General features: G+C 45.5%; 1 protein-coding gene across 2 annotated transcripts in view; it reads left to right on the top strand.

The window, feature by feature from the left end:
- Positions 1-18,539: 18,539 nt before the first annotated feature.
- The window catches only part of RASA2 (RAS p21 protein activator 2), a 117,489-nt gene continuing 115,045 nt past the window's right edge, over positions 18,540-20,983 (top strand). Inside the window, exon 1 of one of the 2 annotated variants that reach the window (XM_012536141.3) lies at positions 18,540-18,713. In XM_012536141.3, the coding sequence (XP_012391595.1) occupies positions 18,590-18,713 (124 nt within the window). In that variant the 5' untranslated portion in view covers positions 18,540-18,589. The remainder of the gene's footprint in view (positions 18,714-20,983) is intronic. The other variant, XM_004278233.4, reaches the window with a different exon arrangement.

Below are 20,983 nucleotides of genomic sequence, written 5' to 3'. Positions count from 1 at the left end.
CTGGGCCTCTCTTCTACCTTCATCCATGCTTGGCTTCTACTCTCATCCTTTCCCCTTGTCTGCAGACATGACTGCGGGAGTCAAGAGCCCACTGTCCCAAGAACAGGCTATGTATGTGTGCCACTAGAGGCACCCAAGATTACTTCAGGATAGATGAACATTTTCTAGTTTAATAGATACGCATTTGTTTACTTTTCATTACCAAAAAAAATTGTAAGTTGTTTGGTGGTTGTGAGAATTCCACTGGTTCTTGAGCTCTTCCTTCAGGAAAAGAATGTTGAACTCCCCCTAGTGCTGGAGGAAAGCAAGACCCAGATGGAGGGAATTTGAACGAATGGCATCTCGGAGCGTAAAAACAGCGATTTCAGTATTAAACAACCAAGCCTTTGGGCTCCACCACATCATACTTCTGGTAAATATATGTCTCATCTGGAGCACTTTCTATTTTTACATTAACAAAACTCTTGTAAATTACTCAATGGAAATAGCTGCTTTCTAGGGGATCATATAGGAAGCTGGTAATTTCTGGATTGTACCCTGATTTCTAATTCCACTTTCAGCTAAGTCTTTTAATAAATCCCTAAATGTCTTTCTTTTTATTTCCTCATCCAGGAATTTGCAGAACATTACTGAGATTTCAATGAGTTTTTGTTTGTTTTTTGTGGTACACGGGCCTCTCACTGTTGTGGCCTCTCCCGTTGCGGAGCACAGGCTCCGGACGCACAGGCTCAGCGGCCATGGCTCACGGGCCCAGCCACTCCGCGGCATGTGGGATCTTCTCGGACCAGGGCATGAACCTGTGTCCCCTGCATTGGCAGGCGGACCCTCAACCACTGTGCCACCAGGGAAGCCCTCAATGAGTTTTTAGTTAAGAATTTTAAAGGTAATAACCATAGCCTTTCAAAGAAAGTTTCATTGAAATTAAATTTCAGTACTCCAGGGACTTCCCTGGTGGTCCAGTGGTTAAGACTCCACGCTTACACTGCAGTGGGCACGGGTTTGAGCCCTTGACGGGGAACTAAGATCCCGCATGCCACGTGGCCAAAAAAAAAAAAAAAATTCTGTACCCCAAATAAAAAGCTACATCATATACAAGATTACAAAGCTCACGTTTCTGTACCAATCTTTTAAATAAATTCTTCTTTTCTCATTACAGACTCAAGGTAACTGAGATATCTAGTGTCCAGTCCTAAGAAAAACAAATTTCTACTGACTTTGGGTTTAAAGAATTCACCAAATCCGTTTTATGATAACTGTGAGTAAAACTATTATTCCGCCCCCTGCCCCCAATTGTGGAAAACCTCTTCATGGTGCTTCCTGGACTTAATACTTTTCCAGGTAAAAAATATTTTCATATCACAGAAGCTCAAGAAATGTTTCCCACATTTAGTGTTCTTGTTATAACAAGTATTGCCATCCCCTCAGTACCACCCCATCCTCTTCCAACTTTTTTTTTTTCTTTTTTTTGCGGTACGCGGGCCTCTCACTGCTGTGGCCTCTCCCGTTGCGGAGCACAGGCTCCGGACGTGCAGGCTCAGCAGCCATGGCTCATGGGCCCAGCCGCTCCGCGGCATATGGGATCCTCCCGGACCGGGGCATGAAGCCGCGTCCCCTGCATCGACAGGCGGACTCTCAACCACCGCGCCACCAGGGAAGCCCTCAGCATCCTTTAAGTCAATATGCATTTCTCCTAAAACGGACAAATAGGCCAAGGTGTGCATATGTGTTTGACATACAATGTTTGAAAATATATGGGTCCCTGTAAAGTATAAGTAGTAACATCTTTGGCCAGGATTCCATTAACTGCTATGTTTGCGCGTTTCCAGTGTAATAACAGGTGTTTACAATAATGACTGAGGAACTGCCTGTTCTTGAAGTTCCCTTTCAATAATCTTTTATTGTGCTGTCACACCATGGCTATAGAATGTATTTCTAGCACAGATATCTGTGTCTTCAAGTCACTCATGCATACACGGCACATAAGGTAATTCCAGACATTGTCCCACTCCCTGACTCCTTTTGTTTAACAGAAATTTTACTACAATTTAACATAGAAGATTCTTTTATCTGAAACATGGAGAATGGAATTAAAGCTACTATTTAATAGAGAAAGAGTAAGAAAACGGTACATTTTGGTGAGGAAATGAAGTCAAATTTTTATTTTATTATTATTAATTTTTTAAATAGATCTTTATTGGAGTATAATTGCTTCACAATACCGTGTTAGTTTCTGTGGCACAACAAAGCGAATCAGCCATATGCATACACATGTCCCCATATCCCCTCCCTCTATTTATTTTTATTTTATTTTTTGGCCTTGCCGCAGGGCATGCAGGGTATTAGTTCCCCCACCAGGGATCAAACCCGTGCCCCCTGCAGTGAAAGCGCGGAACTTAACCACTGGACCGCCAGGGAAGTCCCGAAGCCAACGTTTTAAAATGTAAAAAGTTTCAAATGCCAGAGAAGATCCTCAGTCGGCAAAAACTAGATCGGACTACAACGTGTGTATTTGTAAACAGATATGCGATTGAGCAAAAAGCTGGATTTTCTTTTTTCTCCAACAGATGGCGCTACACTAGCACCCTGCCTCATAAACACAGGCAGGGGAAGGGCCACGGGGAGCCACGAAGCCCACTTCCTGTAGCAGTGATCATGGGATCTATTATTTATGTTTGATTGTGGCCCTCGGGGACCTCCCTCCATCACAAGACGTAACCTAGCACAGGCCCACACACAGAGAGGCAGTCGGTGAAGTGTGTTTAAGGAGGATGGCTCCAATCATTCTTCCTAAATTCCTTTATTCGTTCACTCATTTACGCAGTCAGTAAATATTTATTGAGTGCCTATCAAATATCGGGTGGGCCCCATGCTTGGGGCTGGAGATAGAATCGTGAAGAAGATACATGGACCCTGTCCCTGTGGTTTAGTGGAGGAAACAGACATTACTGAAATGCTCACATTAATGAAATAATCGCAAAGTGTGGTAAGTGATCCAAAGGAAACGTACAAGCCATGTAACAGTACAGACACCGGGATAAGATGAATCAAGGCAGAAAGGTGGCATAAATATGGACGAACTTCTGTACAGAATGAAAGAGGAATTGTCCAAAATGTTAAAGTCTACCCTGTGACTGCGTATTATTAGGAATATATATAGCGCTCTTTAAAATCACCCACCACCCTTGCCATGGTCACCAATAGACACAATAACCAACAGACACAGAAAAAGTGCCCCATTCATCTCCCACTAAAGATTACACTTCAGCCAAAGTCTGGGATGGTTCCATATTTTCTCTCCTAAATGGCTTTCCTTCCTCTAGCCTCCATCCCTCAAAATGTAGTAATTCCATCAGAGGCTGCACATAAACTACAACTTAAATTTCCCCAACGTGGTTTTCTTTGTGTCAGTTCCCTTCTCATGAAAGAGTCAGAAGGTCTGACTCTCTCAAAGCTGACATTCCAGTTTCTCACCCTGTTACTGAAGGATCTCCATGACATGCTCTAACTTCCTTTCAGTCTGCTTCCCATAGGCCCCTATACAGATCCTGTAGGCATTTCTTAGTATACCTACCACCCGAGAATAGACATTGCCCCTATCTCCCTTCCCTGCCTCTGTTCCATGCCTTTGCTCCATGCCATTCCAGGCATCTGTGTAGCTTTCTTTCTTACCAATAATGATGCCTTCCTTAAAACAAAACCACCAGCTTTTCAGGTGTTAAAGTCCTTTTAAAAAAAATATATTGATGATAGGAACAGGGGTTTCTTTCAAACATACTTGCTTGGTGAAATAAAAAATTGATAACTCACATGTGGGATCTAAAATATGACACATACCACAAAAAAAAAGAATAAAATACGACATAAATGAACATATCTACGAAACAGACAGACACACAGACTTACCGAACAGACTTGTGGTTGCCAAGAGGGGGCGAGGGGAGGGATGAACAGGGAGTTTGGGATTAGCAGATGCAAACTATTATGTACAGAATGGATAAACAACAAGGTCCTACTGTATAGCACAGGGAACTATATTCAATATCCTGGGATAAACCATAATGGAAAAGAATATGAAAAAGAATGTGTATATATGTATAACTGAATCACTTTGCTGTACGGTAGAAATTAACCCAACATAGTAAATCAACTATACTGCAAGAAAATAATTTTTCTTTTAAATTGATAACCCTATGTTAGTCTTCCCGTTAAAAACATTTTATTACATTGATCTTTCGAACTGTAGAATCAGGGAAGCACAGTGCTACAAAGAAGTCTCTCTTGCAGGCTCTGGCCTGACTTCATTTGGGAGAGAAAATTAGCCCACACCTGGGAGGGCTGTCCCAGTCCTGAGGCTCTGTGATTCCAGGTCAAGAGACCTCAAGGATGGTAAACAGTTCTCCCGTCTGCTAAGATTTGCCCTCAGGGTTCTGGTTTGCTGTCTGAGCACCTACATCTTCTTCCGGCCGTTCGCTAGACAGACACAGTCTGCCCACAGGCTGTGGTCTTGGCCTTGCAGGCCTCTATGGAACTACCACGTTAGAACATGACATGTGATAGAAAAAATTATCAATGTATATAATGGTGGTAATTTCATTGTGAAATACCCAAACATGCTGCTTTCTTTTTTATTTCCTTGCACTGCCCTTCCCCCTGCCTCGTATTTCCAGCGGTTTCCACTTGCTTCAGGGAGGTTTAGTGTTGTTACAGGGGGACACAAAGAAAAAGAAAAAGAAATTTAAGTATCAGCTTCCAAATAGGATTTTAGTATTTTTCTGCCAGATGATCTTAAAAGCTAGGTTTCATAAGGGAGAGAAAAGATGTTCTAGATTCCTTTATTTCTCTCGTTGGCATATCAAAAGTCAGTTTCATCATAGAGTTTACATAGGGAAGTAGACAAGGAAAAGAAAGAATGCCCACCTCATCCCTGCCGCCCCACTAGTCCTAGGTTGTCAGAGGTGATGCTAATCTCCCTTCTCCTGATTCCACCCAAAGTGGGCAGGTTTGTTAAGTAGGTGGGGGAAAGGTTGAGGGCTTCTGAAGCCTTCATCTTTGGGACTCTGGGAGGGGCTTACCTTGCAGGTCAGCTGGCACCCCCCAGGAGTGCCTACATCCAGATTTAACTCAATAGCACAGCACGATTCTGCAGGGAGAGAGGCAGAATCTGATTTCCTGGGCTGCCCCTAGAACCAGCCTGGAATAAATTGGATGAAGGAGTTTCCACCTGGTCCATAGAAAAGGCCTGGAAAGTAGCTGAGTTGAGAGCCAAGAGACGGCCACACCTCAGCCATCGTGAGGGAAAGGTGAGTCGGCAGCAAGATGCAGGGTGAGCATTCTAGGCAAGAGCCAGATGGAGGATGAGGGGTCTGCAGCAGCAGCCAGAGCAGTGACAGAGTCATCCATGAGCTTCCAAGCCAGGAGGAGCCAGACCCCGGGTACTGTAAATATAGCCTCCACGGCAGGTCCTCACTGAGCTCCCAGGGATGGGTTAGCTACAACCCAGGAGTGCCCAGACCGCTCCCACAGCAGAAAGCAGCAAGGAAGCAGAAGAGGCTGCATGCCTTTCAGGGTTCCATCTTGTGCTCTCTGTCTCTCCAGGGTTTGTTAGCCCCAGCAGTTGCCCGAGACACGAAGCATTTTTTTTACCTAAAGAGATGGACCATTTACCTAAAATGTCTATTTAAATGGTGCCGGAATAGTTCTCCTTCTATTTAGTGGTTGGAAGCTGGTTAGAAAGATGAGAACAATTTTGGAGAAATGAAATGCTACATCTTCTTTGCACATTTGTGAGTAGGGTGAAAAACTCTGCAACTCTTCACACATGTGAGTGTTGCCAGCTTTCCTCACCCTCCTCCCCACTGCTAAATTTGGTGCTGCTGGAGTTGCCCAGTTCCTCCCATCCACCCACACGCAACTGGGGAGAAGAGCTTGGAAGGTCCAGATCGGATCTTTGGAGAATCAGGGGAAAGGAAGAGAGAGAGAGTTGGTGTAAGCCACACGGGTAGATTCTAAGGGAAAAAAGGGAGAGTAGGGGGCATGAATGTTGTTCAGAGGCATCATGTGGGAGTGTGGGAGGAGGCCACAGAGAGATGTAGGGAGAGAATGGGTGGGTGACAGCTGCTATTCTGGGGAAAGAGGGTGAGAAATGGATGGTTGGATATTAGATAAAAGGAAAGGTATTTTGATAAGAGCTGCTCTAGATTACATACTGACCCTTATTTATATTCCTTGAGATGAAGAGGAGAAATCCTATCAGGACTTTGCTTCTTTGAACCCCACCCCCTCAGGGACTGGACCACGTGGATCTCAGGTTTGACAGGTCTCTGACTTACACGCACAATGACCCTGCTACTATATAAGAGATGTGTTAATGTAGAGCAGGGGGTGATTTTGCCTCCCAAAGGACATTTGGCAATGTCCGCAGACATTTTTGATTGTCACAACGGGGAAGATGCTAGTGGCATCTAGTGGGTAGAGGCCGGAATGCTGCTAAACATCCTACAATGTGCAGGACAGACCCTATAGCAAAGAATTATCTCAGCCAAAATGTCAATAAGGCCACAGTTGAAAAACTCATACAGAAAAATGGAGGAAACGGGCTGTTGTTTCCTTACATCTTCTCTTCCCAAAGACCAAATGAAAGACAGCATTTTTTTCCATTTTAAACATTTCAAGTTTGTGATATTAATTCTTAAACAGCACTACATACATACAGTAATGTCAGCCAAATCATAGAATTCAGGTTCCTGAAAACATTTAAGGTAGGAGAATTTCTATTGAAGAATTCCACACCCTGTGAAAAACTAGAGTTGAATATGAAGGTTTCCAGAAAATTCATGAAAAGCCCTTATACATATTTTTATTCTTAATATAAAAATATAAACCTAGCACACCAAATTATATAACTATCCCATTTAAGACATGATCGTATACCCAGAGAAAACCATAATTCAAAAAAACACATGCACCCCAATGTTCATTGCAGCACTATTTACAATAGCCAGGACATGGAAGCAACCTAAATGTCCATCAACAGAGGAGTGGATAAAGAAGATGTGGTACATATATACAATGGAATATTACTCAGCTATAAAAAGGAATGAAACTGGGTCATTTGTAGAGACGTGGCTAGACCTAGAGAGTGTCATACAGAATGAAGTAAGTCAGAAAGAGAAAAACAAATATCGTATAATAACGCATACATGTGGAATCTTGAAAAATGGTACAGATGATCTTATTTGCAAAGCAGAAATATAGAGACATAGACGTAGAGAACAAATGTACGGATACCAAGGGGGAAAGGCGTGGGGAGGGAGGAATTGGGAGACTGGGACTGACACATATACATTATTGGTACGATGTATAACATAGACAACTGATGGGAACATACCGTGTAGCACAGGGGACTCTACCTAATGCACTGTGGGGACCTAAATGGGATGGAAGTTCAAAAGGGAAGGGATATCTGTATGTGTATGGCTGATTCATTTTGTTGTACACTGGAGGCTAACACAACATTGTAAAGCAACCATACTCCAATAAAAATTATTTAAAAATCAAAAGATGTGATAAATATGACCAGTCATGGTTACTCTCCATCTTTTGCTCACTACTAGAGAATCCTCAGAATCTAGCTCTCCTCCCATCCCACCGCTCAGCACACTTTCACTGAGATCCTAATAAATTTCTTTTGTGTTGCTCCAGATAAGACATCTAGTAAAATGGATTACTGGGAGTAAGGATGTAGCCACAAGCTGATAAAGCTCCCTGGAGATCTGACCATAGTAACAAGTATGAAAACAACTTGCAACTTTGAAATCAGTTTTCCAGCTTCTACAACAACCCACAAAAAAATGGAAGATGGTTAGATCTAGCCCACTACTAGACAACAGTTCATGACCCAGGAGATTCTGCTCTCCTCAGCTACCTCTGCCAAAAATGAGCTGCTTGTGACATACACAGGCCCAGCCCAGGGGAAGGATTGCAAACCCCAGACCCTGCCTCCTTCCCTTCCACCTTCCTCATCTGACTTCTGAGACGTTGCCTTTTCTTTGCATCTAAGCTTTCTGCAAAGCTCAGGCTCAGCCCAGCATGGTTATGTGGTCTGTTCTGGTTTCCCTTGTGGGTTTTAAATTCAGAATTCTGAGCTCATTTATTAGCAGCTTCTCTGAACAGACCATCTCATTCATTTGCTCATTCATTCATTCATTTATTCATTCAGCAATCATTTAATAAGTGCCTTCTGTGTTCTTCCATGTTTGCTATGCACAAGAGAGGCAAAGACAAATAAAATATTGTCCAGTTGTAATAGGGAAAAACAAATCTGACTCCATATTGGACAGTTTCTTTTACTTTAAACTTTGTATTCTGTTGCTTTTGCTACAAGTTAAGAATGTTGCCTATAGTCCGAAATATACAGGATAGCCCATTCTCAAGGCTCTGACGTTTAAAGGTATAATACTTTCCCATTCATATAGAGATAAAAAGTTGCAGAACAGAGAATAATATTTGTGTTGTTGGAAGTTTACAGGAACATTGTGACCTAATCTACCTGGACAGCTGCAGGAACAAAGGATTCTGACACCAAGGAGTTTGCAACAACTAGCCACACCCCCTCCCCTTTTAGTATAAAATAAGCCTGAATTCAAATTTGGGTAAGATGTTTCTTTGGGACACTAGTCCACCATCTTCTTTGTCTGCTGGCTTTCTGCGTAAAGTCACTATTCCTTGCCCCAATGACTCGGCTCTCGATTTATTGGTCTGTTGTGCAGCGAGCAGTATGAGCTTGGACTTGGTAACACAGTCTTTGAGAATCTTACATAGAGGTGAACAAATGGAAAGGTAAATGTGCTTTGGGCATTACAGTGAACGTACACACAGGGTACTCTAGTGACGCCAAGAAAGAAGAGGCCAGTTCTACAGAGCAGACCAGATGAATCTCCGGTGTTAGGCGTTATTGAAATATTTTCAGTTGAACTTATTATTGAAAGATAAGTAGGTATGTTGGTGTGGGGTACAGAATTGGCTGTCTACTCTGAGGCTATTGTTCCCCTTTCTTTCTCACAGCATTTGTTTAGTTCAGGTCTCAGGCAGAAAAGCACTTTGGGAGGGAGAGTCCATCTCCAGATTCAGGGGTATTGATGTTGATCAGGCTAAGACAATTATACCTTCATCATGATTGCAAATGTGATGTTAAGGAGAAGACACCTGGTCCGGGTTGGAGGGAGTGTAATGGTGGGGGTGACTTCCAGAAAAACTGTCTGGGAAGGGTTTTCCCCTCTAATAAAAAAAAGAGAAGGAGAGATACTTTAGGAGAAAATGCTCATTCCTGTCATTGGATGTTGAGATGTTTAGAGCTGCAGCAGTCATCTTGTGCTCATGAGGTCAAAGCCAAGAGAATGGCAAAGAAGCTAACTCAGAAGCTTGATATTGTTGAGTTGAATTAATCATCCTGGGGCTGTGTACCTAAGGACTCCCCCCCAGAAAAAAAATTTTAGGTTAAAGGTTCTGGGTAACTAAAAAATTAAAGGTTCTGGGTAACTAAGAATCTCAAAGAGTCAAGTGGAAAGCTTTTCATCTAAGAACAATACCCAAGTCACACATCTGGTCAACACACGCAGGCACTGTGGTTTGCACAGGATACAGTAACACAGGTCTCTGCTTTTACTGCTTGAGGTCTTTCTGCTCTGCCTTCACCAACAATGTCCTCTCCTTCCTCATATTTCTCTCCTCTGAAATAAAGTCTCTCATGGCTAAAGCTCCCTAGGGGAAACTGAGTCATGTGCATGCGTCCCAGATTCAAGAGAGACTTTGACCTTGAGAAGGTGGGACACAATGTTCTGAGGCTCATTCAAGTTCAGTAGGAAAGAGTGCCGCGATTGATTAACAGTGTGTGCCATGGGTATGAGAAAGGGAAATGCGGGAGCGTGTTATGGCCTGAACAGCTGTGTTTCCCTGAAATTCATGTTGAAGCCCTAAAATATGTATTGTGGAGTGTGGCTGTGTTTAGAGATGGGGTCTTTTAGGAAGTAATTAAGGTCAAATGAGGTCATAAGAGAGGGGCCCTGATCCAATAGGATTAGTGTCTCCTTACAAGGAGAGCCACCAGATAGCTCACTCTCTTTCTCCATGTGCAGGCATCAAAGAAAGCCAGGAAGAGAGCGCTTACCAGAAATAGAATGGACCACAACCTTGATTTTGGACTTTCTGGCCTCGAGAACTGTGAGAAAAGAAATTTGTGTTGTTAAAGCCACACAGTCTGTGGTATTTTGTTATGGTACAGAGTTGTAGTACATGTGTCGTATGGTTCCCATCACTGCCTGAAAACCTCCAGTTTGCAACTACTTCATTAAAGATTTTTAAGTAGGAAAATGCAGATTGGCATTTTTGAAAGACAGCTCTGGTGGCAAAAGTGGGTAGGGTGGGGAGAGGGTTAGACAGGAAGTAGAGAGCCTACTTAGGGGTGTCTCAGTAACTCAAGGGAAAGATGATGAAAAGCTGAGCTAAGCAGTGGTAGTAGAAATGGGGAAGAAGACCAGTTTGAAAGGCATTAAAGGGGCAGAATCTATAGGATTTGGTTATTGAACACAAAAGACAAGGAAGAAGAAACAGTGATGATTGCCTAGTTTCTAGCTTAGGCAGTTGGCCAAGTAAAGATGTAATTCATCCAAGCAGAATATGGAAGGAGGAACATGTATGGGGAGACAAAGAAATTCGCTTTTATTAAATATCCAGTATCAGCCCACGAGATACTTGTTCGTGACATGGGAACACAGTGACCTCACAGGGCAAATCTGGCAGACACCATCTTAACTAAGAGATCAAAGTTAACATTATCAGTAGTGGGATAGATGGTCACCAGGAGCTTCCTGAAAAGATGTACTGAGAAGAACTCAGCATTGCTTACGTAGTATTCCTACCAAAAATGCACAGCACACACTGGGGGATAGTCTGCAAAATAACTGGCCTGTACTGATCAAAAATGTCAAGCTTGTGAAAGATAAGGAAAAACTGAAGAACTGTCCCAGATCAAAGATGTATAACAGCTGAATGCAACTCATGATCCGGGACTTTCTTTTTCCGTAAAGATCGTTATTGGGACAGTTGGTGAAATTTGGATAAAGCCTGTAGATTACCTACTATATCGTATCACTGTTAATTTCCTGATTTTGATCATTGCACTAGGTCACATAAGAGAACTCTTTTTTCTTTAGGGTATATACATGGAGGTATTTATGGGTAGAGGCACCACATACTCTGGAATGGTTTCAGGAATGGGTGGAGGGAAGGAGGGAGAGAGAGAGAGAGAGAGAGAGAGAGAGAGAGAATAAATGGCAAGACCGCAAAGTAAATATTTTAAAATGTTAACATTTAGAGAATTAGGTAAAGGGTATATATAAGCTTAAAATGATATCTGAAGAAAAAGTGTTTTGAAAGAATAGATTTTTTTACTCGACAAGTTAGATATAGGTGCTTGTAGTTATCAAGGTTCAGTGCTTTTTGTGACTGAGTACCATTCCTCCTCCAGTCCTGGAGAGTGAGCCCTCGGCAACTTCATCTCCCGGGTTCAGGTCATCTAACCCTTCACTCTCCCTTCATGCACCTTGTAGGCCTCTCCAGTCTCCCTGGAAGATATACACTAGCAGGCCATCACTCTACTTTCCCCAGGAGCAGCCAGTCATTCAGATTCTGAGACTCTATGTGCCCTGGGGCTGAGAGTCCCCTGGACCTAGGGTCTCCTGAAGGGAGCATCCCTCCCCTGCTGTCTGCAGTTTGCAGGAGCAGTCTGTGGTATGATGCCTTCCTGGGTCAGTCTCAGGGTTCCAGTGCCGTCAAGCCCATCATCGCTTGTGCCTCACCCTTTCGGACTATCCTCCTCTCCCCAAGTCAGAGAGGGTCTCTGGAGCACTCCCTCCCAACAGCTGGGAGGCCTTCCCCAGCCGGTCTCCTTTAAGGTCCATCATTTTCCTCTGTGGTCTGGGTGTGATGAGTGGCGTGATTAGCCTCTCCCGTCTCACTTTCCTGGCGTGACAGGACAGTACTCACAGCCTAATATGAGAGGCCAGACCTCCTATGCAGGATCTGTAAGCGTCTGGGGGAGCCATTCCATGGGCCGGCTTTAGCCATCCTTCACTCTGGTCTATAACAGGAAGAGGGTGGAAAAGTCTTCCAGAAAGAGTTGTTACTGTGCTATGGCCCTTCTCCATGCCCCTCTTGTGGGCAAAGGCAAAGAGGGTGTTTCTTATCAAGACAAGTGAAAGTGACCTCCAAGGGACTCCTCATTGCACCTGGGGGTGTCCCTGGAGTGTGACAGACCTGAGAAATCTAAAGGCAAGAAGCTGAGGCTACTGCCCTGAGGTAGCAGAAGAGCAGAGCAAAAGTGAGAGAGAAGGACGGAGCAGGAACAAGGTAGAGTGGGAGGGAGCTTCCCGTCCACTGAGAGGGCGCACGATTCCCAGGAGGGATTGACTGGAGATATCACTTAAGGACCTTCATCCAAAATGGAAGGTGCCAGACGGATTGACCCAGCAGAGGGGTGGGCTGAGGAAATCTAGGGGCCAAATGTTTGGAGTTATCAGCTGCTGGCTGGAGGTGACATGGCTAGAGTTGAGATTCAGAACAGAGAATCTCCAGGAAACCCACCTAAGTGATCCATGAAAGAAAGGCAGCTGTGAGCATCGTCAGACTCAGAGCGCAGCAATGCCACATCACGCCGGGAAGGCCATCTAAGGCGGTATCATTCCCCATGCCCTCTTCCCCTGGACCCTGCCTATCCCCAAGGTGTCAGCAACCTCACTGAGTGCAGAAGGAGCCCAGAAAAAAGGCAAGAAGTCAACGTCATCCTGCCCTCCTCCTGTAAACCCTCCAGCCTGGGACAGGTCTAAATCTGGACAGAGGAGAAGGCTTAACTTTGAAGTGAGAAGCTTTGAGTATTAGTCTGAACTAGACAGTTATACTACTGTCATGAGACATTTTTGGTAACTAAAAGTGACGGGACAAGCAGCGTAACCTGTATGAGACTTCACCGAGGGCTGGGACAGAAGTAGTCGCAGAGCAGGGAGAAAAGGACATGGAGCCAGAAATAAAACCGTTTTGTACCCACAGAATCCTGCTTATGTAACCAAACGGCGAGTGCAGGAATTGCTGCCTCCGACCCCCGAATCAGGCCCCCTCTTTCTGGAGTCCTTTTTGTCTCCAGGAGCAACCTGTTCCCTTCTTTGTTCAAATAAGATTCTCCTATGGTTCTTTTCTGGAGCCGGTGTTGCTGCGTTGGGGCTAAGCACTCAAACAGCTTTTGCACCTCCAAGACACCAGGCAAGCTGCTCAGAAGTTCCTTCACCATCAGGAATGACTGGCTGCCTTTCAGAACTGGGCTCCCCCAACCTTTTATGGCCGGGAAAACTGCCCAGTGGTAGGCAGATCCTCCTAGGATGGCACTGGAGTGGCGTGATCGGGAGTGTGCACTGTAGTCAGAATGGCATCCGTTCCCCATCCCAGGTATCCTGTTTACTAGCTGTCTGACCTGGGGGACTTTTTAAACCTTTCTGTTCTCAGAGACATAGAATAACTACAACAAAAAAAGCAACAATAAACAACCATAATATCAACGCGTATGGGTCCATGAGAAGAGACTGGCACAAATAAGTGCTCAATACAGGGCACTATTAGTTTCTGTGTTTTGCCAGAAGATAGAGATACTTTTCAGAGAGGTTGCTCTTGGGCTTGTGTTATTGAATCTCTCTCCTTATGGATGTTTTCCCCACCATTGACTTTTGCTGCTGAGGTTTTGGGCCATTCTGTAGCCAGCTCCTTTCTAGTTCCATCCAAGGCTCCTTTTCTCCTCCTTCAGAGTCTGGAAGAACTCAAGGGCATCATCTATCCAAGCACCACTCCATTATTCTCCCTTGGCCCTGGGGAGGGAACGGGGTGGGGGATGACATTTATCTCCAACCTGCCATGAGTATAGCCAGGTGGGTCTCTAGCCCCATCCTCCTTTGAATGACCACTGAAGGTACAAACTCAAATGTGTACCAACCAGGCAAGTGATGGGGTTCTTGGCCTCAGAAGACCTTAGCTATGCCTTCAGAGCATGAAAATCAGGTGGGCCCTGGTCCGGTTCTTGCCAGCTGGATAGAGCATGTCTCCAGGATTCATGACAAATGGACAACTCTGACCAGAAAAATACAGAAATTTCTTGAGTACAGAGTAAGAGATGAAACAAGTGCATGATTGTCCAACTTTCCAGTTTTCTTTTCAGACCGATTAGTGCATCAGTCTAAAATAACAAGAAAAGTGCAGTGGTGGCATAGTGGATATACCATCACAGTGCAAAAGGAGGGAGGCTGAGAAACAACTGAAGTCAGGAAGGCCTAAGGGCATAGACTGTCCCATGCTCCAATATTCAGGCTTTCAATGTCCTGTTCCAGGAGTTGAGCAAATTTGAAAATATTTTTAATGGAGGAGCTGGAAGAAGGCTTTAGGATAAAAACGTATGAGTATTTTTGAAGACATCCCCGTTATGGCTCTGTTTGATCTTGAGGTGAACAGTTAAAAGTACATTTTGAGGGACTTCCCAGGTGGCGCAGTGCTTAGGAATCCACCTGCCAATGCAGGGGACACGGGTTCGAGCCCCGTCCGGGAAGATCCCACATGCTGCGGAGCAACTGAGCCCGTGCGCCACAACTACTGAGCCTGCGCTCTAGAGACCTCGTGCCAACAGTACTGAGGGCTACGCACCTGGAGCCTGTGCTCCGCAACAAGAGAAGCCACCGCAATGAGAAGCCCTCGCACTGCAACTGGAGAAAGCACACATGCGGCAACGAAGACCCAACACAGGCAAAAAAAAAAAAAAAAAAAAGTACATTTTGAATATTCTGCAAAGTATTCTGAATATTTAAGGTCTTACCTCATCTTCCACTACCCTAACCTATCAAAAAGAAAAATGCTGATTGGATATAGAGGCTAATTGTACAATGTAACTGAGTGTGTAATGCCTGAGGTACAAACAGTACTCTAATGAGATGAATGGGAAACCAAGTCATGAATGACCAAAGGAACTTGCCTCCCCATCAGTTCTGCTTCGTGTGTGTAAAGCCCTATGGAAATGATCTACATTTAAATATTGAAAAGCAAGCACATTTCTCTTCCCCTGACTCACCAGGAAGAAGGCAAATAAATAACTCAGGGCCAGGAGATAGCCCTTTATAGTGCCAAGTTATAGGTTGGTGTGTGCTATTGTTGATTCAAAACAATGCTGTATAACTGTCATGTTCTGGGATTAGTTTCTAGCTGCGGGACATATTTTATTAAGAGTTTCCCTACCTTGGCCACCACGAAGCCAGCCAAGTTATGGTGAAAGAGTGAACAGGTTAAAAACTGGTGAAGAAATAGGAGAAGACAAAGTAGTGAATGGAGCGGGTAGAGATAGGAGTGAGGGCCTTTAAACACATTCATTAATAATTTGAGGAAGGAAGTGAAGGGCAAGTTTGTGTATGATGCAATATTGTTCCAGTTACTAAACATCATGAAGAAATGAGAGGAACTCTAGTTGAATTTAAAACACAATGCAAGGGCGATTAAGGGAGGGGGATGCCACAGCCTTCTTGTTGTAGTGAGTAAATCTTTTGAGTCTTTACAAAGCCTTATTTCCCAAATATTTTACATTAAGGAAACATTGACTCTGCTAAAAATCTCTGCAAAGCAGATCAGTACCAGCAAAAGAATATTAATGTCCTTAAACATTTATTCAGAATTAGAGTAATTAGGAATGAATTTGGATGAAGAAAAAAATGAAGTTTCTGAGTTTTAGTGAAATAGTATGATAATTCTGAAATCTGCAACAGGAAGGCTGCCTGGGAGGAAAAGTGTGTAATTTTACACTTCATGTAAAACTGTTTTCAAACAATTTAGTGATAGAGTTATGGACCTGGGGTTAAGCTAGTGAAAAGAAAGGAAACTAGGAGGATCTGTACAGATGTTATTTTAAAGAAAGGAAGAAACCTTTAAAAACTAGCTTTTAATTTTAAATTATAGGTTGTTATTAAGGTTTCCCATTCCTATTTTAACCATTTGGACAGGTATGAAAATGAATAATAAATACAAATCAGAATTTCCCAAACAGGAAAATTTCGAGTTTGCAGAGGAGAGGAAGTGAGCTAATATGATTCAAATCATTCATTCAGCAGATATTTATTGGAAGAGTTTAAAAAAATGAATTTAGAAGAAGAGATAAACAAGTACACAGGTAACATAACACCAGGCAGAAAGTGATAAATGCCATAAACAGGTACAGATCAGAACCTCTGTCTGTGAGAGAAAAAGAGAGATGGATGGGGCAACATTTGGTCTGGGAGGAGGAAGGGCCCTCCTAACAGAGTCCGGCTGGTGGGAAAAGTGGCTCAGTGTGGCCGGAGATAAGAGGAGTCAGGTAGGCTGGGTCCAGGACCAACCCTGAAAGCTCGCCCGAGGAATGTGAACTTTACTCTTCATCGTTTCTAGTACTGTTCATGACCTGTACTGTGTAGCTTGCTGCTGGCTTAAGGGATGAATGAAGCCATTGATGCTTTTTTGAGCAGACAAGTGACAAACTCCAATTTTTGCTTTAGAAAGCTTAAGTGATGTGTGGGAGGAAGGACAGGGATGGGAGACCTGTTCTAAGAGTTCCAGTCAAGAGCAGGAGGTGATGTTTACTGAGTTAAACCTGCTACCTGCCCCGCATTCACACTAGATGCTTCACACACACTCTCAAGAATGATTTCATCCTGAGAATCACCCTTTGAGGAGGGAAGAGTAAGTATAGAATTCCCATTTTACGGTTTAAAACCAGGTTCAGAAAGACTGCGTAACTTGCCCAAACATCACACGTGTAAAAGTGATAGCATTAGGCTCAGACCCAAGTCAGTCTCATAAGCTCCTTCTTTTTGAAAACAAAACACACACAAAATACTATGACATGTTGACACTACTCAAATGAGGATGGTTTTAATAAGGACAATGACAGGGAATGGAAAGGAAGGAAGAGAGAGGAGAGATTTTGGCAGAGTCAGAAGGATGTGGCAACTGAAAACTGTATGGGGACAAGGGATTCAAAAAAGAGTCAAAGTTTCTAGCCCTGATAACAGAATATGGCTGTGAACTCAGATTTGGAAATGAAGGTAGGGAATTAAGCTTTGGACCTATTTTTGAAACGACAGCAAAACATTCATATAGGAGGAGTAGGTTCACTTTCTCCAACATGTGTAAAAATCACATAGTGGTCACTGGCAACACACGCAGAATTGGTAGTGTCACTCCTTGGCCATAGACACATACCAAGGCCATTCTCTCTGGCTGTCCAGCCTTTGCCCAAGCGGCTTCTGCTCCTTGGCCCCTTTCCACCTCTCCCCCTTTGTCTTCAGTTTATCCTGCAGTACATTTCGCAGGAAGGTCTCCCATCACTCCCCAGTTTAATCATCTTAGTTCTTTTCTCCCAGTGCCTCTGCCCTTCTCTGTGTCCTCTCCCAGACTGAGCTGCTGGAGAGCTGGGGCTGTCTTCCCCTTGACGTTGTGCAGTCTCTGAAGCTATCATTTGTTAAGTCTGACCCTCAAAAAATATTTGTTGACAGACTGATTCCTATTGTTGCCCTAGAAAACAACTACCCTGCCCTATTAAGTCACAGTTTCTTCCTTCTTAGGGCATTGCAGTTAACCTCAAGACTAGGAAATCATCTTCCTCCTCACATACCAGGGTATTATTCATGCAGTTTACTCACTGCAAAAAGTTCCCTTGGAAAAAAAGCTAACAAACTAGTCAAAGATTTACGAATTTCCTAGTGTCAATCAACTTTTCAACAAGCTCACTTATGGGCGGGGGGATGGGAGATGCGACCCGACCCTTCTTTGCTCTTTGTTTCCCAAGTACCCAAGCGGTGGTAGAGGCTTCAACATTTCTCTATGGGAGGGTCTCCGGCGCTGCACTGAGGTTGAGATTGGGGGGAGGGACCTTTTTTTGAACCAGCTTTTGCGGAACGAACAGTGTTCTGACTTAAAAGTAAGAATCTGTGTGTGTGTGGCGTCTGGCTTGAGGGTGAGGGCATGTGGACATTACTGCGGGAGTCTCTAAGGCACCCGGGCTCCTTCTGAATAAGGTAGTTTGGAGGTCCACGCAACTGTCAAATTCCATTCCCTTTTCTTCCCACAGGGAGTTCCCTTGAGCGTTAGATGTGGAAATCCGCGGACGGCGGCAGGGGGGAGTAATTCCCAGGAAGATTTGGGGAATCTCGGGAGGGCCGGTGTTTTCTCAGTGGGGTTTTGAGGCTGCTCATAGCCACGACTCAGAGCCACACTTGGCTAGAGCCTGGGCTTTGACGGGGCCAAGAGGAGGAAAGCCAAGAGGTGGGTTCGCGCCTGGCTGCCCGGGTTCGGGGGAGCGGGGGCGGCGACTGCGGGGCCCCTGGTGGGGCGGGGGCAGGGCGGAGCGGGGCGGGGCGGGGCGAGACCGGCCGCGGCCCGGGGGGCGGGGCCAGGCGCGGCTCGCCCTAGCGGAGGCCGCGGCTGGGCTCCGCCTCGCCCCGCTACGCAGGCGGCGAGGCTGCGGTACAGGCCGGGCGGCACCATGGCGGCGGCGGCGCCTGCTGCTGCGGCTTCTTCCGATGCGGCGACTGCGACGGCAGAGCCGGAGGCCGGGGACGAGGACAGTCGCGAGGTCCGAGTGCTGCAGAGCCTGCGGGGCAAGATCTGTAAGCTGGGGCCGGGGTGAGGGAACCCACCCGGCGGCGTCGCCGCCGCCGGCGGCCGCGGGACTGAGGGGGCGGCGGGCGCGTGGGGGTGGCGGCGCCGAGCCGCGCTGGGACCCCGGGGCCGAGAGGGGCCTGGGCGGGGGCCGGGCGAGGCGCGCGGGGAGGACCGGCCCGGGGAGGCTGGAAGGGGGGTGTGTTGGGGGAGGCGTCTCCCGGACGGGGCGGCGTGGGCTGAGGCTGCCCCAGTCCGGAGCGAGTGGAGAGCCGGGAATTTGCCGGGGACCGGGGGGGGGGCCGTTTGCGGGGGCAGCGCCGGCGTGAGGGGCTCGGCTTTGGGGCGCGGCCTGGACGCTGGGACGCCCCGGCCCGGGCTGCGGCTGGGGGCGTGAGCTGGGGGCGTGAGGAGCTTCCGGCTGCCCTCCTACGCAGGCCTGCGGGCGGCTGCTGGCGTCGGGAGCGGCCCGGCGGTGGGAGCCGGGCGGTAATTACCGGGAGGCGCGGCCGGAGGAGGAGGAGGAGGGCGGGGAACTGAGGCTGGCCCGAGGGGAGGGGGCTGCCTGTTTTCTGGGTTCACGAGCCGGGGCGAGGGTGGAAAAGGCGCCCAGGGCTGGGGAAACGGTCCGCCCTGGGACTCGAGTGGCCACCGTACGGGTGCTCGCGAGTGAGCGCTCCGGGAGGGGCTGGGGCCGGACACCTGTACTCGCCCCACCTCGCTGCGGCGGGGACTTGAATCGAGAGACAGCGTGACTGACAGGGACTTAAGGCAGGATGTAGTGGCTTCCTGTGAGCAGGTCTCAAAACAGTCATCCAGCCCGCACTTAACCCACTTAATTCCTTTCTTTCTTATGCCTTTAATTGTTATTCGTGAGTGAGCCATCCTAGTTGCCTTCACATTTTTACTCAGAGGCCCTGAGCATTACTGTAGACAGACCATTTGAATTCAGTCATTTGGACATTTATTTTTTTTAAAAATGACCCTTTGGCGTCAGATTGCCAGTTTTTTCACAGTACTGTAGTTTATTCAGAGGAAACACTTTTTTTTTTGGCTATTTGTAAGATAAGATATGTCAATACAGTTTATTTTTGCTCTGGTTGAAAATTAGTTTTGCTTTCTTGATTCAGTATCCTCAGATTGGAAACATGCTACATGCTTCATGTTTCCTGTAAATAGCCCTTAGTCATTAGGAGTACTTTTTACTCTGTATGAAGAAAATCGAATTGCATTAAAATGGTTAACAATGCTCTTTCTTGCACAGGATGTAAAATTTTCCTCTTCCTGAATAGTGATATTATTAAGTGAGGTTGGATTTCCCCACTTGCCTTTTTCAAGTTGATCCCCCTTTCAAGTATTTGGGATTTTATTAAACCTCAGAAGCAGACATATTAAATTCTCTCACCTTTTTATTTCCAGAAGTAGTGCTGGGGTTCTTAAGAGAGTACAGTTCTTAAAACCTGGAAAAATGACACCAGAGAAGGAGATCTTGTCTATGTCTAAGATCCCAGCACAACCTACTAGGGTATAAAATCTTTTCAGTATTCAAATTAAGTCTTATGCTTAATATTTGCATATATCTAATTTAATATTTGGGAAAACTATAAATGAATGGGCCAGAGCACCCCCCCCACTGATCTGATTTTTCAGATTTTCACTGCTTTACATTTTAGTGTCACTTGATGCTAGGCAGTGTCTATTGGAGCCTCGCTGATTTACATAGCTGCGGGTTGTACCATGGAACTACATATACACATATCTTGGAATCGAGAGTTAGGGTTGGGCTGTTTCCAGAAGAAGGACTTAGCTGCCCTGCACTTTCACCTGCTCCATGGCAAAGATAGCACAGTAAGTGATATCACTGTGAGTGGAACTTGGGCCTACAAATAAAAAAACTCAACTTTGTTTCTATGGGAGAGCAACCCCACTACCCAGACTTGGAGATTGAACATCCAGCTGCTGGGAATGATATTACCTCTTTAACCATAGTCGAAGTACTACATCTGTTATCGCAGTCAGCTTCTTGCTTTTTGAATTGCTCAGCTTATAGCTCAGGTCATGGAGTGTCTGTTTCATAGAAAAAACGTATTAGGAAACTTATATACGAAGCTTCCCCCCATCTCCCTCTCCGTTTCTGTGCCCTCCTTTTAGCTGGTGTAATCTAGAGTTGGTTGACCTTCAGAACCCTGTGAAGAGATGCTGTTTTCTGTTTCCCTGAAACTGACATGTGGGTTTTGCAGGCTGGGGGCTGGGGGGCTGGAAGTGTCATTATTAGCAG

Source organism: Orcinus orca, chromosome 5 (genome assembly GCF_937001465.1).
Source record: "Orcinus orca chromosome 5, mOrcOrc1.1, whole genome shotgun sequence".
In the NCBI taxonomy this organism is placed as follows: Eukaryota; Metazoa; Chordata; class Mammalia; order Artiodactyla; family Delphinidae; genus Orcinus; species Orcinus orca.
This window is presented reverse-complemented; position numbering and strand designations above follow the sequence as displayed.